This window comes from Trachymyrmex septentrionalis, unplaced genomic scaffold, assembly GCF_001594115.1.
Source record: "Trachymyrmex septentrionalis isolate Tsep2-gDNA-1 unplaced genomic scaffold, Tsep1.0 scaffold66, whole genome shotgun sequence".
Lineage (NCBI taxonomy): Eukaryota > Metazoa > Arthropoda > Insecta > Hymenoptera > Formicidae > Trachymyrmex > Trachymyrmex septentrionalis.
This window is the reverse complement of record NW_017305843.1, coordinates 505,649-523,480: the sequence shown is the minus strand read 5'-3', so window position 1 is coordinate 523,480 and position 17,832 is coordinate 505,649. Positions and strand designations below refer to the sequence as shown.

Here is a 17,832-nt window from a genome sequence, read left to right as displayed (position 1 = left end):
GCGTTATTATATATATATATATATATATATATATATATATATATATATATATATATATAAAATAATTCACACTTACTTTGCCTGTAGTAGGCGGTTCTTGTATATAAATATTACTCATATTTATAACCTCTTATTACAACTGATCACGAGAAGCATAAACACGAAATCAATGGATCGACTGAGTTCAATATATATGACATCCGTGATGTGTTGTAACTATTCAAATTTCCAGTAGATGGCAGATGTTTCCAATCAACTGTTCATGACAATTTTAAAACGATATGCATGTGAATATGTATGTACAACATATAATTACATACATACGCATACATATTAATTAGTGAATGTATAATATAATAGCATTATCAATATTAATGATGATCAATATAATTATTGTTATAATAATACTATATGTACACATTTATAATAGGTGAGACCGGGGCTAAGTGGACATCTTTTTTTCAATTGCAATTTTCAATAACAACTCAGATAGCCAAGTCTGTAGAAAAGGATTTTTTTAATATCTGCTATACACTATGTCAACAAAATAATAGAATTAGATGTACATAATACTGTTAACAAACTGCTAGAAAAAACGTAACAGAATCTGCAAGCGTCAGATAATGTCGGTAGGATCTGCTCAGTTTCTGCCAATAATTTTTACTGCCTTCACATTATATCGACAGGCGATGTTAACGGAACACAAACCTAGTGCGGACGCAGTTGATGGCAGACTGCCGTCATTTTCTGCTCGAACCTGCTGATAGTCTGCTAGAAGACTGCAGACATTTTGCTATCTGGGAAAGTAAACAATTTTAGTCAAATGATTATTAGCTTTACAGAGTAATTATAAGACTACAAAATAGCAATAGTTTTAGTGTTTGCAACTCCATTTCATCTATATACGTACACAAAAAATGACCTCGGAAAATGAAATTTCAAGAATGTCAGGACTAAGTGCGGGCACCACATTTTTTTCGATGCTATATGAAATAAAAACACGTTATTATGATCAAAAAATAAAAAATTATATTAAATTTTATTTCGAATATTTAATTTGAATCTTCTGATTCCATATCAGACAAACAGTATTTACAAAATTGTTATCAGTCGTGCACTTGTCATGTGCAGCACGGTTGCATACGAGACACTTTTTATTTTGGAATATAGGTTGAATGTTTTCAGAACACACAATAAATGTTGCAGTCATCGTCGAAATTGGATGTAAAATCCTTGGCCTTTTTCGAAGAGTGCGGCTTACGTGGTAACTTCCAGTACTCGTCGATGATTGCGGATCAAGATTTGTCGATAGTATCATACAAAATTACTATACGATAATACAAAATTATACGGCTATGCCGCGCGCATAAATAATATATTTATTGCGGGGGACAAAGGCCCCCCCCCCGCATGGGCGTTACAATTAAAGGCTGGGGGGCAAGCCCCCCAACCTGGGCGAATCACAAATAATCATACCTCCCCGGTTCGCAGGCCGGGGAGGTATATTATCACAGCTGTATCACTCGGCTCCTCCGGGATATCACAGATAAATTGTCAAAGCATAAAAGTCCCGGAGGAGCACGCGCGGCGGTGAGCAATCCATATAATAATTTAAAATTAACAGTGTAAATCGCGACCACATTCACACTCATTTAAAATACAATACAATATTGTAGACGCGGCATTCACACTCGAACATTCATGGCCCCACAAACAGAGAAATAAATAGATAATAGATAAAATAAAATAAAATAAAATAGATAAATAAATAGATAAATAAATAGGATAAGATACAAAGTAAAATAAATAAAATAGGATAAATAAAACATAACAAGTCAATAAGATAAAAATAAAACCTCTAAAACAATAAAAAAGATAAAACAATAAAAAAGATACAATAGTACCTAGGTAATAAATAAATTAATAAATAACACTAGGAGAGAGGAGCCCCCGTAAAGATATAAAACAATAAAAATAAAAAAAATAAAAAGTAAAAATAAAATAAAAATAAATAAGAATAAATAAGAATTTGTCATTTTTTAAGCATCTGTTGTATTTTTGTGGCTGCTTTTTTGATCTTAGCTGTTTCTTGTTCCGTTGCCAGTTCTATCATTTCAGGTGAATTCATAGCGTGAGCATGGCACATCTGTTTACGACCTCGATGCGTTTGCTTTCTCAACTCTGCTTTCGGGTGAGGACGAATACTTTGAAGCGTTTCGCTCAAATTGCTAACAGAGTTACTTACTCAAACTTCTGTCTTCTTTAGTCACCGTTCCTAAAGCCATCGGTTCATTTTCTAGCGTCTGAAATTCAGTCAGTGATGATGGTAGTGGAACTGCAGTTTCAGTCTGTTCATGCTGACGAAGTAGATGGGCTATCTATTACACTGCTTGGTAAAAATTTGTACTCCTGGAAAAATGATGAAATGCCGGTGCATTCGAATCCTGACATAATATTTCGCTGGGTTACGGCAAGTGGTAGTGCCTTACTAACAATTTTGGGAATATCATAAATTGTCATTGAACGCCCAGGATTAGATGTAATCCAAAAGTCACACTCTGCGTTCATGGATTTTTTTTAATGGGCCGTAGACAATGCGATCGAGTGGTTGAAGCTTAGACAAGCAGTACGGTAGAAGCGATAAAACAATTATACTGTTGGATTTGCAAAAATCTAGTCCCTTGATTGATAAGTAGAATGTGATTGTTTAACACAAACAGAACGAGATGGTCGACAGAAGCACGAACGTGGGATTGAAAGAATACCAAAAATTTAGAAAAATGTTTCGCGTTCATACAACCGCTTGGATTCGCAGCGCCTACGCAGCCGGTCCACTTGAGAAAGTGATTCTTAAAATGTTTCCTTGGAAAAATAAAAAAAGATGGAAGAGAATTTCCTGTTGCTGATATTGCCATTACCAAAGTCACGAGTGCGCCTCGTTCAGAAGAAGTTATGCACTCAATTTGTTTACTACCACGTCGACGAATAACTCGATTGGATGCTTGTACTGTTATGATTCTGGTTTCGTTCATATTTCAAATATTTTGACACAAAAAATGGAATTTATCCATTACTTTTTTCAATAGTAAAAAAAAATTTTTGACATTAATTGAATTTAAATTAGTGACACACGCTTGTCGCTTCCGGTTTTCGTATAGCCAAGTTCTGATGCCGTTTGAGAAAGCCACTTAATCAATCTTCACCAGCCATACGAGTGGCCTCCCAAGACGATGGTACAGTTAATTTTAATTTCTTCGCAAAATCATATGCTAAACCTCACACTTCCTTTGTTGAAAGGCCAAAGTATATGTTATTGTAGTATTCTAAATATTTTACTAGAGTCGCTTCTGCGTCAAAAATCTGAAATAAAATGGGTTTTACGATAACAAAATTCACTCAAATTAAGATATTCAATAAATTATGATAACAAAACTCATTGTACGATACCCACGTACCAGTGCAACTACTTCATTCACATCAGTTTTTTCTTCGTTTGTATTTTTTTAGCCAATTTTGTAATGTGCTTCTAGACACTTCAAATTTTTTCGCCGCTGATGCAATTTTCATATTATCCTTTTTGACAGTTAGCACAGCTTTAGACATCTTATCTTAATCGACGGGATCAGTTTTACGCTTGTAATTGCCAATCATGCTGTAATTGACGAAAATACGGTAAAAATATTGTGAATAAAAAATCGAGATTAGATGGTTTCATGCCCATTTAGTCTCGATGGCTTGGTAGCTCCGAACGATTATAACTTTCGACATAAATAAAATGTAAACAATTCTGAAAATGGAAGAAATAATACCAGAACCGTGTTCAAAATATATTTTTACATAAATTTACCTACCTGAACAATTCAAATTTAAAAAATAACAACCAGAATACATATTTTATCCGAACGTTCGAAAAATTACTTTTGACTATCGAAAACACGTTTGACTAAACATAACAACGCACCTACTAACCAAACTTTGTTGGTAAAGAAAACACATGAGATGCCATCTATAATATAAATTGGAAACTCATAAGATATATTTTTCCACTCAAAATTCAAGTACCAGCTTAGCCCCGGTCTTCCCTATATATATATATAATTAGAAAAACAACATGTAGATCTATATAACTAATACATATATTAACATTTTTTTTTCACAAAACTGAAAATGCAATAAAATATCTAATTAAATTTGGTTTTCGCATGGCATTGTGTGTGTATTTCAAAAATCTAAATTTCAATTTCGACATAAGAATCGCATAACTCTACTTCCCACATACGTCCAAGGATCGAATGTCCACTCTATTGATAAAACATACACGGTATCCAAGAAACTTAGTTCTGTGAGCTGTTCTTAAATACAGAAGAAGCTGCCCAATAATAATTTATAATTGTGTTTTAAATATATTTATTATTAATCTGTAATTGTAGACAAAATAGATATTTATTTAACATTGTGTTAGTAAAATATTTTATAAAATTATTGTGAGACAATCGATTAAAAATTTCGATAAAGTGGTAAACGGCGGATTTAATAAAGTGTTTGTAAACATGGACTGGAATGCTTTGGAATCAACTTTTGTAGTGTGTCAATTTCCAAATTCCAATCAGCCAAATCAAATCCGACTAAAAGACTACATAAGAGATATTTATGTCCCCGAATTTTCCGTAGAATGGAAAAGAAACATATTAGACTTGATACCTCATGCGGTCAGACGAAAACATTCTGCTTTTATAAACTCGGTATTAGATGAAGTAAAAGATATGTACGCTAAAAATATGAAAGAGTTCGTTTTAAAATCCATACTGTCCTGCAAAATATATAGAAGAGAACATGTTGCTTGCGAGGAGTGCGACGTTCCTGCTGACTTGAAGCGAAACGTTGAAGAAAATAGAATGCATGATCACGCAATATTTTTACAACGTCGTAATTTATTTGCCAAGAGATACTTTCTTTCCTATCCAATAATCAGATATATTATGAACACGGCATATCGTATTCTACCCGCAGTAATTTGTGACTTCAAACGTTACCATAAATTTGGATTATTAACACTGTGTTGCTTTCAAGATATGATCCTTAAGGATATTAAGAAAGGCTCTTTAGTGATCACTAATAAATTTTATACCGAGACATTTAATGCCGTACAAAAATCAAAACTATTAAGAAGCATCTCTGCGGAACGTCTGTCCCAATTTATGCGGTGTCTCACAAATGTATTTGTTCAGCAGATTCTCAATGTAATGATGAGATCGATTGATCATATAATAGACACTATGAAGGACGGCCGTTTTTGTCCTCAAATCGAATTTCAGCTGGTATGTGAAAATGACCAGCTTATAACAAAACCAGATATACAGAAGGTTTTCTCGACATATCACAATATTATCCGAAACATTGAAGGTATTGCGCAAGATCTGATGCCATTGGAAAAATGGTTGAACGTCAAAGCAAAGGAAAAGTACATAAAGATAGCGCTTCCTGACTGGTTTGTCGAGGAGTCTCATCGCAATTTACAGGAGATATTAGATACTCTGTTTAAATCTATGAACGAGCATGTAGCATTCATTTCCGTCGAATTTAGCGATATATACACGTCGAGTGTCAAAAAACAAATATTAACTTTAACTTCTAAACAACCGAATTTCGACTCTTACTTCGAACACATTTGCAAGTATAATGAATATCTAAGCAAAACGAACTCTATGGTCTCCAATTTGTATTACAATGTGGGAAAATTGGAGCAAAGCAGTGCCAAGAAATCCTTGAAGCAGATCTGCTGCAATGTTATAAGCGTCCTCACGACGGAACTCGTGAAGTATCATCAAGATTTCAATCGTTCGATTTGCGCGGACTTTGAAAATCTGAAATCTATGGCGTTGGATATTCCAAGGGACGCAAATTCTTTGACACAATTGAGTGAACGTATGTCACAAGCTTCGAAAGTACTGATAAAAGAGCAGGAACAAAAGATACAAGAATCAATTTATATGTTGAGCAAATTGTTGGAAATTACTATATTAACTGACGAGCACATTGATTTAAATAAGACCACTATCAATTGGCTACACGATATTCAACCTGTATTTGCGCAAAACAATACATTGTGCGAAGCTATGAAGAGCGAGCTGGAAGAGGATCTTCAACGAAGAATAAATGCATTAAATTTAGAAGTTGACGCGATGTTCCCGCAGCTTATCATCCTAGATGATATGGACGATATGAGCAAGGTTGGAGAATACGCGCAGCATTATAAGGATCTGATCAAGAAGTACAAACGCATAGACGATGAGATGCAAGTTATTAATTCGGAGGAAAGACTTTTCAAGTTTCCCGAAACGGAGTTTCCAAAAATATTCGAATTGAAAGAAACGATCGTGTCGTTCCACAAGCTTATATGTACTATTTATCAATGGCGAAGGGACAACTCTGTATGGCTGAATGGTCCATTTGAATGCCTGGATGCTTCCGTTATCGAGAAGAAGACTGCGAATTACTTAGATGAAATCACGAATATGAACAAGACGATAAAGTCGCGCATTAAAATGGACGCGACAGCGAACAAATCGTACAAATTTTCCGGCATCGCCGACGATCCTGATCCAATGCAGCAACCTGCACCGTTGAAATTGTGTTGGCAGACACTTAATAACATTAATGAATTTAAAGTTTACGTACCGCTCGCAGTTTGCATGTGCAATCCAGCTTTGAATGCGCGTCATTGGAAAGAGATGTCCGCGATATGCAATTTCGATCTTACGCCAAACGCAGGAACGACTCTGAAGAAAATGATCGACATGAATCTAATGGATAACATCGACAGATACAAGGCCATAAGTTTAGGTGCCAACAAGGAACTTCGTCTTCAGCAAGAATTGGCTGAAATGATTAAGGAGTGGGAGCCGATGTCATTCGAGATGTCGACTGAAGAATCCGGTATGGTATCTTTTAAATACGTGAATGATATCGAAACTCTTCTTAGCGACCACCTTATAAAAATCGAGGAAATAAGAGCATCGCATTTCGTAAAGCCAATATTGTCAAATTTAATTGACTTTTACACTGTCCTCATAAAGATCCAAGAAATCCTTGATCAGTGGACGCAAGTGCAATATCGCAAACTCCATCTAAAGCCAATATTTTCTTATCCAAAAATAGAAATACGTTTAAGCCAAGAAACTTCACTATATTTAGAAGCGACAAACATTTTATTAGATATTAATAACAGATTTATGAAAAATCCAAAATTTCATGAAATCAAAAAATCATCTGACTTAGTTGAAAGCTTAAATGAAGCTAATGAGAAATTGGAAACAGCGATCAAAAGTGTAAGGAATTATTTAGATATTAAAAGATTGTCGTTCACGAGGTTCTTCTTTCTCGAGGATTCAGAAGTTCAGAAAATATTGTTCGAATCGATTAATACAGAGAAACAGCATACGCTCATGAAGAAATGTTTTGCTGGTATAGAACGATTGAAATTTAATAAGTCTAACTGTGTTCGAGGCATCATTGGGCATTACGGGGAAATGTTATATCTGAATAATAACATTTCCTTATGCACTGACACTAAGTGCGAAGAGCAATGGTTAATTCAGCTTGAAAAAGAGATGAAAGACGCAGTTTATAAAAATATTCTGCAATATCATTCTCTGATCGATGAAAATTTGACATTTGTTCCCATTGATAACTTTCCAAGCATGGCGATCATTTGTAACTTGCAACTTTATTGGACCTGCTCGGTAGAAAAATGTCTTACACCAATAAATATTAACATGTTAAACTCTTTACTCATGACATATACCAACGGGATAATTTCAGTAATTAATGAATTAAAAAATAATTTAATGCGAAGACGTAGGAATTTGTTAATGTCATTGATCATTGTCATGTTGACTCATAAAGAAATTGTAAAATTGCTACTGGAGAGAAATATTGTTAAACAGACAGACTTTGAATGGGTCGCGCAATTAAGATATTATTGTAACGATAAATTTATCGAAGTATCAGTATTCAATACAACAATTAAATACGGATACGAATATAACTATTGTCAGCAGAATATTGTTAACACTCCCTTGACTGATAGATGTTTTCGTACTATATTGCAAGCTTATCGTTATCATTTGTATAGCAGCATTATAGGTCCAACAGGTACCGGAAAAACGGAAACAATCAAAAGTTTGATAAGAGCTATCGCGAAGCCATATTATGTCATCAATTGCAACAATAGCATTTCGTATGAATGCGTGATACGGACATTTAAAGGAGTGATCTCTTGCGGAGCGTGGATTTGCTTTGAGAACTTTAACAGATTGAAACTAGAATTACTGTCGTCTATTGCCCAAAATCTTACGCAGATGAAGCAAGCAATTTCGTCTAATTTGAAGATCGTAAGCTTCGAAGGTTGCAGCTTGAACTTAAATCTCTCCGGAAATATATGTGTTAATATCAATTCGGAGCAATCAAGATATGCTGATTTGCCAGATAATTTGAAGATTCTCTTTCGTTTCGTATCAATGATGTCACCAGATATTGGCAAAATTGTTGAAATTAAACTCTTCGCTGGAGGATTTAATCACGCAAAAAATCTAGCGATGAAGCTAGCTGTCAGTTATAAATTATTATCAGAACATCTAGGAGAGAAGCGCCATTATGACTTTAGTATGTCATCACTGAAGACTGTCGTCACGACTGCAATTAATATGAAACGAAATATCCCAGACGAGAATGAATATACCCTCTTATTACGTTCGATGATACACATAAATATTCCTCAGTTATGTAACACCGACATATCAATCTTCCAGAATATCATGCAAGACATTTTTCCTGAGTCTGTCGTGCTTCCTTTCGATTGCTCGGCGATTCTAAACGCTTTGGAAATCGTATGCGCAAAGAGACTTCTAACGTTGCATGCGATCTTCAAATTGAAAGCCATACAGATCATTGAACTAATGAACGTTCATCGCGGTCTTATACTTATTAGTAACTCCTTGGGTGGGAAAACGGAAATTTTGCACACGCTTGCTGAAACATTATCGTTATTGCATGATCAAAAAAATAAAATTGGCGCCACAGTGAAACTTGAAACAGTTATACCAGGAGTGGTAGATAGCAATGCTCTCTTTGGATATTTTTGCGATAAGTCTGGAGTTTGGAAGGATGGTTTGTGTACCACTATATTTCGTCGCTTTATAGAAGATATCTCAACAGACCGCAAATGGTTAGTGTTTGATGGAGATTTAAGCGGCACGTGGATAGAAAACTTACATACAATTCTGGATGAGAATAAAATGTTGTATTTGACATCTGGAGAACGATTTTCTACAACGAACTCAATGTCCATCATCTTTGAAACGATGAGCACGATGGAAATTTCACCCAGCATAATATCACGATGTGGAATAATCTATATTGACGTGCATTCTATTGGCTGGAGACCGTACGTGCTGTCTCACATCGCCAAACCATTTTACGATGGATATAATGAAATACTACGTGCTTTATTCGATTGGGCGATAGATCCATGTCTTAATTATTTAAAGGAAAATGGCGATATGTTGATAAATCAAGAATTGCATCTTGTTATGTCGGCCGTAAATTTATTTGAAATATTATTAAGAGACGCCTATGAAGATATTGAAAATAAGGACAAGGATAATCACTTTGTCATATGGGCACAAGCTGCTTTAATTTTAGCTATTGTTTGGGGACTGGGTGGAAACTTGATCGATGATTCGCAAACTCGATTCAACGCTTTTTGTGTGTCATTTTGGAACGGCACAGACAAAGAACATCCGAAACCTGATATAATTAAACATTTCGACATAACACTGCCTAATGAGGGTTTAATTCAAGACAACTTCTACATCTTTAAAGGTACCGGAAATTGGAAGTATTGGGGCGATTTGCTAAAAACCGAAAAAATCCCAGAGATATGTAACTTCAATCAAATTTACATTCCAAATATCAATAGTATGAAATATAATCACATATTTTTAAAACATATTAAATATCAAAAGCATTTTCTCTTGTATGGCGATGTTGCTGTTGGAAAGACAAGTATCATGTATGATCTCCTGAGAAACAAGTTGCCAGAAAATTATCTCTCCAATTTCTTTAGTTTTACTTCCATGATTACAGTAACTAGAACGGAAAGATTATTATTCTCCAAGTTAAACAAGATACGACGCACTACCTACGGACCAGGAAGAAATCAATTTTGTGTAAACTTCGTGGACGATATGAATAGAATCATCATAGAAAAACCAGAGGTACAATCCATATTTGATCTCTTACGACAACTTCTCAGTTATAATTACTGTTACGACACACATGAATTAAATAAGATATTCGTACAAGACATTATGTTTATATTTGCAATTACTGCAAGAAAAATCGACGGAAGCATACCTTCTAGGTTTTTGAGACACTTCAACACCTATGCGATTTCCGCTCCTACAACCGATAATATATTCAGAACATATTTTAACATACTACTTGCTAATTTAAAAAAGAATCTATTCGCGGCAGACATCACAGGAAGCGTAACCAGCATAGTGAACTCGACGATTGATGTTTACAAGTCCATAATAAAGACGTTGCGGCCTGTGCCCAGCAAACTGTACTATTATTTTGATATGAGGGATATATCTAGAGTGATCAGTGGATGCGGTCTAATTCAGAAAGAATCGGTGGAGACAAAGATAACGTTCATTCGGTTGTGGGTGCACGAAATCTTACGCGTGTTCAGCGATCGCATGCTAGATGAAGGCGACAAGGAATGGCTTTTCCTAAAAATCCGCGATGCAGTAAAGAGCAACTTTAAAGATTCTTTTGAAATCGCCTTTGATCACTTACCCAAATTTGAAAATCAAATCACCAAAGACAGCTTCAACGATCTGATGTTTGGGAATTTCATGGATATAGAGAAGGACGGTAAATGTAGACGGTACGAAGAAATTACTTCTATGGAAGCCCTAAAAAATAAAGTTCTCTCTTACTTGGACGAATATAATGCTAGTTTTAAAAAAAAAATCGACGTCGTTGTATGTCGTTATATGTTGGAATCTTTGATCAAAGTTTCCAGAATTCTAAACACTCCAGGCGGAAGTGTGCTAATGATATCTACTGTAGGTTCCGGCAGAAAATCCACGATTGCCCTTGCTGCCTTTATGCAGCAGCAGACTTTGTTTGAAACCACTATCGAGTCCTATTACGACATGGATGCATGGAAGAATGAATTGAGAAAAATCCTGCGGGAATGCGGCACATTGCGGAAAGATATTACGTACTTTATGAACGAAAAACAAATAAAGGACGCATTTTTAAACGATATCAGCTGTCTGTTAAGTACTGGGGAGCTACCTGACTTATTTTCTATCAAAGACAGGCAGAATATAATCGAGATGACGCGACTGCACGCTCAAAGTGGTGATCGAAACATAGAGCTCAGCGCGCGTTCGGTGATGAGCTATTTCGTAAATCAATGCAAAAACAGATTACATTTCGTACTCTGCTTCAGTCCTACTAGCGCTACGTTTAGAACATATTTGTGCTCACATCCTAACTTAGCGAAACACTGCACAGTGAACTGCTATCAGGTTTGGCCGAACGACGCGCTTTTAGAGATCGCAGTGAAGCATATGAAAGACGTTAATGTGCGGGAAGAAGTTAAAGCTGATGCAGCAAGAATTTGCGTGCAATTCCACAACAGTGCAAAGGAAATGAGTTTGAAATATCACGAAATGTTCGGTAGGACCATTCACGTGACGTCGTCAGCCTTTCTGCACATGCTCAAACTGTATAAACAATTGACATCGAAGAAGCAGGAAAAAATCATCGGGACACGGAATAGATACATAGCGGGATTGGAGAAGTTGGAATTGGCTGCTGAGCAAGTCGAACAGATGAAGGCTACTCTGACGGTCTTGAAACCCCAATTGGAACTGTCCGCTCAACAGACTGTGATCACTATGAAAGAAGTGGAGAATGAAAATATTACCGTAGAACGAGCTACGACTCTTGTGAAGCAAGAAGAAGAAATCGCGAATAAGAAGGCAGAAATCGCGGGTACCCTGAAAACCGAATGCGAGACTGATCTCGCTGTTGCAATACCGATTCTGGAGGACGCGGTAATAGCGCTGAATACATTGAAGCCGACTGACATCACTTTGGTAAAAGCAATGAAAAATCCTCCTGACACCATCAAGTTAGTAATGGCCGCCGTTTGCGTAATGCTGGGCGTACCTCCGGATCGTAGCATCGACCCAGTTACAGGAAAGAAATTCACAGACTTCTGGAGTCCGAGTAAGCGCATTTTAGGCGACATGAACTTCCTGCAGAACTTGAAGGACTACGATAAGGACAATATAGCGCCCACAGTGATGCAAATTATTAAGAAGACATACATGACGGACAACAGTTTCATGCCTCACATAGTCGCGAAAGCGTCCAGCGCCGCGGAGGGTCTCTGCAAATGGGTTCGCGCCATGGTGTCTTATGATGAAGTGGCCAAAGTTGTTGTACCAAAGAAAAAGAAACTGGTAGAGGCACAAATGGAGTGCGACGAAGCTGAGGCATTCTTAAATGAGAAACGACAGACCCTGGCTGCCTTGAACGCAAAATTGGCAGCGCTGAACGATAGCTTGCGGCAAACACTGCAGAAGAAATTGAATCTAGAAATGGAAGTGGCAACATGCACTGCTAAGCTGGTCAAGGCGGAGAAATTGATCGCCAGTCTGGGAGGTGAGAAAAGCCACTGGATGCAGTGCGCTCATAATCTTCAAATGAATTATGATAGTCTTATTGGCGACATGTTACTCTCAAGCGGAATGGTGGCTTACATGGCGTCTTACAATATCTATTTTCGCGATGAAATGTTAATAAAATGGAAGGAATTTATGGAAGCTTCTAAAATACTGTACACTAAAACGTACGACTTCATAAATGTTCTCGGCATGGAAATCGAGATCAATCATTGGCATCTCTGCGGTTTATCGAAAAATCGTTTCGCGACAGAAAATGCTATCATTTTAAATAATTCCGAACAGTGGTGTCTTTTCATCGATTCGCAGAATCAAATAAATCAATGGATCAAGAAATTGGAAAAGAAAAATGACTTAAAAGTCGTTAAACTGATGGATTCCAATTATATGTCGGTTATCGAACAAAGCATTGAAACTGGTATCCCAGTTCTGTTAGAAAATGTTGGAGAGAAACTCGAAATTGCACTGGAGCCAATCCTGTTGAAGAATATTTATAAAAATGAAGATTGGTACATCGATATTGGAACTAAATCTGTAAGGTATTCTCCAAATTTTCGATTTTATATTACCACAAGACTGTCAAATCCAAATTATGGAGTCGACATTTTCGGGAAACTCACGATAATTGATTTCTCAATGCCAGATGGAACTCTTCAGGATAAACTCTTGGACATCGTCGTTTCGAAAGAGAAACCGGAACTTCAGGAGAAATTTGAAGCGCTCCGTTTTCAAGACGCCGCTAACAAAAAAGTTCTTCAACAGCAAGAAGATAATATCTTGAGCATTCTTTCATCAACCACGACAAACATTCTGGAGGATGAAAACGCAATACAAATTTTAGATTCTTCCAAGAATCTCACCGTGGACATCATGAAGAAACAAGAAGCAGCCAGGGCAATGACAGAGGACATTAACAAGTTCAGAGATGCGTACTTGCAATTCGCCAATCACTGCGCAAGTTTGTTCTGCACACTGACTACTCTATCCAATTTGAATCATATGTATCGATTTTCATTCTCCTGGTTTATTCAGTTGTACGTTACCTCTATTGAGACTTCGAATAGAAGTATAGTTCTTAAAAAACGATTACAGTTTCTCAAGTCTTCATTTACGAGGAATCTTCATTCCAGTGTCTGCAGATCGCTCTTTGAAAAACATAAGCTCTTATATTCCTTTTTGCTGTGCGTAAAAGTTTTAATAGACGCGCAGCAGACTACGCAGGAAGAAGTTAACCACTTCGTATCTTTAGACTCGGAGGATTATGATGCAATTTTAGATCCAGCGCCGGATTGGTTACCGATAAACAAATGGAAACAAATTTGCAGATTGAGCAGTGCAGTGCCTAATTTACACGAACTCGTAAATGACTTTCGTGTCAACAGTGCAGCCTGGAAGAAATATTGCACCGCAATGCCATTTCAAAGCGATCTGATACCAAATTCCTGGGCCAACAATCTGACTCGATTTCAGAAACTGATGCTTATCAAAATCGTAAGGTACGACAAGATTATCGTGGAAATAATGCGGCTAATAGAGAATACTATGGAAGACGTATTCAATTCTTACCCTCGCCTTCAGATATCCGAATCCTACGCGGAATCCAATTGTCTCACGCCGATTATATTTATTCTGCCTTGTTACGCTTCGCCTTTGTCACTTATTTCCACGTACGCGAGCGCGAGAGGATATACTTCAAAATTCATCTCTCTATCCATGGGTGATGAACAACAGACTAAAGCCGAAATCTTCGTGGAGCGAGCACGAAGGGAAGGAGGATGGATATTTTTGCAGAACTGCCATCACGCTGCATCATGGTTACCACAACTTGAGCGAATCTGCGAGAATCTGAATCTGTCCGGTACGTCTTTGGATTTTCGACTGTGGCTTTCCAGCTGTTCCACTCCATACTTCCCGATCAGCATCTTGCAAAACAGTGTAAAGATCGCATATGATTATCCGCTTCGACTGAAACAAAGTTTGCTAAGAATGTATCGGTCGGAACCTGTAAGGAGCAAAGAATTTTTTGAGGGATGCCCCGGGAAAGACAAAGAGTTCTCCAAACTCCTGTACGGGCTTTGCTTCTTCCATGGAATCATCAGAGAGAGAAGGCACTTTGGACCGCAAGGCTGGAACATCCCATACGATTTCGATCATGTAGACTTCGAAATATCCATTAAACAACTGCAAAGTTTAATCAACGAAACCGAGACTATACCGTTCGGCACGTTGCTTTATCTAATCGGGGAGTGTAACTATGGTGGGAAAATTATGGATCACTTTGATCAAAGATGCCTACGACACCTGCTAGACTCCTTCTGTGATGCCCGCGTTATTGAGAACGCTGAATACTCATTTTCTGACTGCGTTGATCATTCAGTACCGCAAAGATGCGAGTACCGTGATATCATCATGCACATTAGCAATATGCAATTGGATGCATCGGCAGAAGCTTTTGCCTGCGACGAAAATGCTCTTGTTATAAAAGACAAAGCTGTCGCCAAAGAATTCCTAGAATCGATATCTCTCCTGGATCAAGTCAGATCGTCGAATCACGAAGCTATACAGGACAGGGCATTGCAAGCGATTGATGAAATTAGCAATAGATTGCCCGCGTTATTTAACATCAACGAGATACAAGACAAATATCTTATGATCTCGCGCGAGCCATTAAACGCGATTCTCATCCACGAGGCTGAACTGATTAACAAAACTTTGTCAATGATCGGAAATTCCTTGAGCAATTTAAAATCAGCATTGAGCGGCGAGACCATCTTGACCGAATCTTTGGAAAATCTGTCAAGAGAAATATGCAATAATAAAGTTCCATGCGTCTGGAGACTGATCGACGTTGGCATTGCAACTAGATATCTATCAAATTATATTAATCTACTCTTGAAGCGCGTAAACTTCGTGCGATATTGGCGTGACAACAATCTACCTCATGTGATCCACTTCGACGCGCTATCTTGCTGCAAGAGATTCCTATCCGCGGCTTTCCTCGCATTTTCACGACGACGAGGCATATCCATCGAACAAGTCGCGTTGGATCTTAAAGTGACAACCGACAATTTTACATACAGCGAAGGAGACGAGGATAAGTATTACATTCACGATTTACATTTATCTGGCGCTCGATGGGATACGCAGAGGCATATGTTGATCGAAAGCTTGACAAATGTATTTTGGTATAACATGCCACCGATACAGCTTACATTTAACACAGAAAAAAGAATTATTGATGATACATACGAGTGTCCTGTATATATCTCACCGATACAATGTGACAGAACAGATAGTGATATGAAGAAGAATTATATCACGAGCGTGCCCTTGGAAACTGATAAATCGCATATACATTGGATAAAACATGGCACAGCGTTATTCTGCCAAATTGAGAAATAATTTATAATTTCTTATGTCCCACAAGCTATTTTTCGCAAATGAGTGAGAATTAGATATTTCGTTCTCAAACGAAATATCTAATCTAATCTCTCAATCAGTCTAATGTACATAATAATTAATTTATATTATTTTAATTAGGACATTTTTATATAACAATTTATATTATTTGGATTATTTGGTTAAAGGCATTTTGTTGCAATAATTTATATAGATATTAATAATTCTAAAAATATAATTTATTGATTGTATAATCGCGTAGCTGTTTCGAATGTTTAGAGAACAATGAAGAAAGCTGCCGCAAAACGCAACGTTGAGTCCACTTCGATATAAAACTGTAAATGGTACTTAAAAAGTACCATTAAGTAGGTAACTTAAAAAGTTAGCAACGTTCTTAAAAAAAAACTATTATACTAAATTAAAAATTAAAATCTAAATAGTAATGTCTTTATTAATTTATCTGTAATAAAATCTAAATGATATGTAACGTTTTTGTATTTCTATTATAGATATAATCCTACTCCAACCCAAATAAAAATAATTTTAATTCTCCTTCAAAAATGTTTACATTGTAGATCTTCTTGTTTCAACCAAATAATAGTATTGTAACTTTAATTTTCCTTCAAAAATACTGTTTAATTCTTCCAATAAAATATTTCAATATTGCATTAATATTGCTGTAATTTTGTAATAATTGTGCACTATTGCACTATTGTGCATAAATATTGCTGTAATTTTGCTACAATATTTCATGCTGTAGGTGCTCAAAACATCCTCAAAAAATTTGTTATTTTATAGTTAATTTTTTATAGAGTTGGTAGTAACTAGTTAAAACGTTAACAGTTAAAAAGTTAATAACTTTTAACTTAACTTAGTTAATTTTTAATGCATTAATTTTTAACTTAATTTAGTTACTTTTAAACTTTAATTTATTAACTTTTTTAAATTAAAAATTTTTTTACCTCTTTTAATGCTAATATTTATTTTCTATAAAGTCTTAAATATTAGAGAATTAATTTAGAAAAAATTCAATGACTTTATGATGAGATGATAAGATAATAAAAGTCACACCATATGGTAGCCAGTTTTTATTGACTCGCTAGGTTTTATCAATTCTCGCTTATATTTAAATCACACTAATTTTAGATATCATAAATATTATATTTCAGCAACATAAATGTGAAATGAACCTTAGATGAAGAATTGTTGTAGAACAGTACCGCACATCCACCCATTTTCTAAATTTTTACATTTATCTTTGTAATAAATATCTAGTCGATGTAGTCGTAAACACGCATGAGCAGTCGTTTCAGAAGTTAAAGAAAGTTAGATTAAAGAGAGAGAAATAATACAAACATATATCTTTCTCTCTCGTAAGGTTTTGACAAAAACGCCTTATATGGTGTGACTCTTATAATATATAAGTAACTTACATGTGAATATAAAATTAAATTTACCTAATAATCTATATTTTTAAGTTATATTTTAAAATATTTTCAACAAGAGACACAAGAGTCATCCTGTCCTTCAATAATCAGTAAGAAACAAAGACAGAATGACTTTTGTATCGATTATGCCTCTGCTAGAAAGCTCGTTTTGAGTGTTAAGATTGTATATATTGATTTGTGTACAACCTAATAGAGTAAGGATCTGGATATAATGG

At 36.0% G+C, this 17,832-nt stretch overlaps 2 protein-coding genes, 1 long non-coding RNA gene and 1 pseudogene across 3 annotated transcripts in view; 2 read left to right on the top strand and 2 right to left on the bottom strand.

The window, feature by feature from the left end:
• LOC108753220 overlaps nt 1-174 on the bottom strand; it is a 13,258-nt gene extending 13,084 nt beyond the window's left edge. Inside the window, exon 1 of the mRNA XM_018494632.1 lies at nt 77-174. Within this exon, the coding sequence (XP_018350134.1) occupies nt 77-118 (42 nt within the window). The 5' untranslated portion in view covers nt 119-174. The remainder of the gene's footprint in view (nt 1-76) is intronic.
• A 1,866-nt stretch (nt 175-2,040) lies between these two features.
• LOC108753158 lies at nt 2,041-3,955 on the bottom strand. The gene is made up of 3 exons (XR_001939603.1): nt 3,852-3,955; nt 3,456-3,652; nt 2,041-3,360 (listed from the first exon to the last, which is right to left on the bottom strand). It is a non-coding gene; the product is annotated as an uncharacterized LOC108753158 (long non-coding RNA).
• Nucleotides 3,956-4,550: 595 nt separating this feature from the next.
• On the top strand, nt 4,551-7,054 carry LOC108753124 (dynein heavy chain 12, axonemal-like). The gene is made up of 2 exons (XM_018494464.1): nt 4,551-6,941; nt 6,983-7,054. Exons 1-2 carry the CDS (start codon nt 4,551-4,553, stop codon nt 7,052-7,054), a joined length of 2,463 nt encoding a protein of 820 aa, XP_018349966.1.
• Nucleotides 7,055-7,871: 817 nt separating this feature from the next.
• Nucleotides 7,872-16,187, top strand: LOC108753151 (annotated as a pseudogene).
• Nucleotides 16,188-17,832: the final 1,645 nt, after the last annotated feature.

Coding starts and splice junctions, on each gene's coding strand:
- LOC108753124 (XM_018494464.1), top strand. CDS start 4,551: ATGGACTGGAATGCTTTGGAATCAACTTTTGTAGTGTGTCAATTTCCA. Junction 6,942..6,982: donor CGACTGAAGAATCCGGTATG/GTATCTTTTAAA, acceptor AACTCTTCTTAG/CGACCACCTTATAAAAATCG.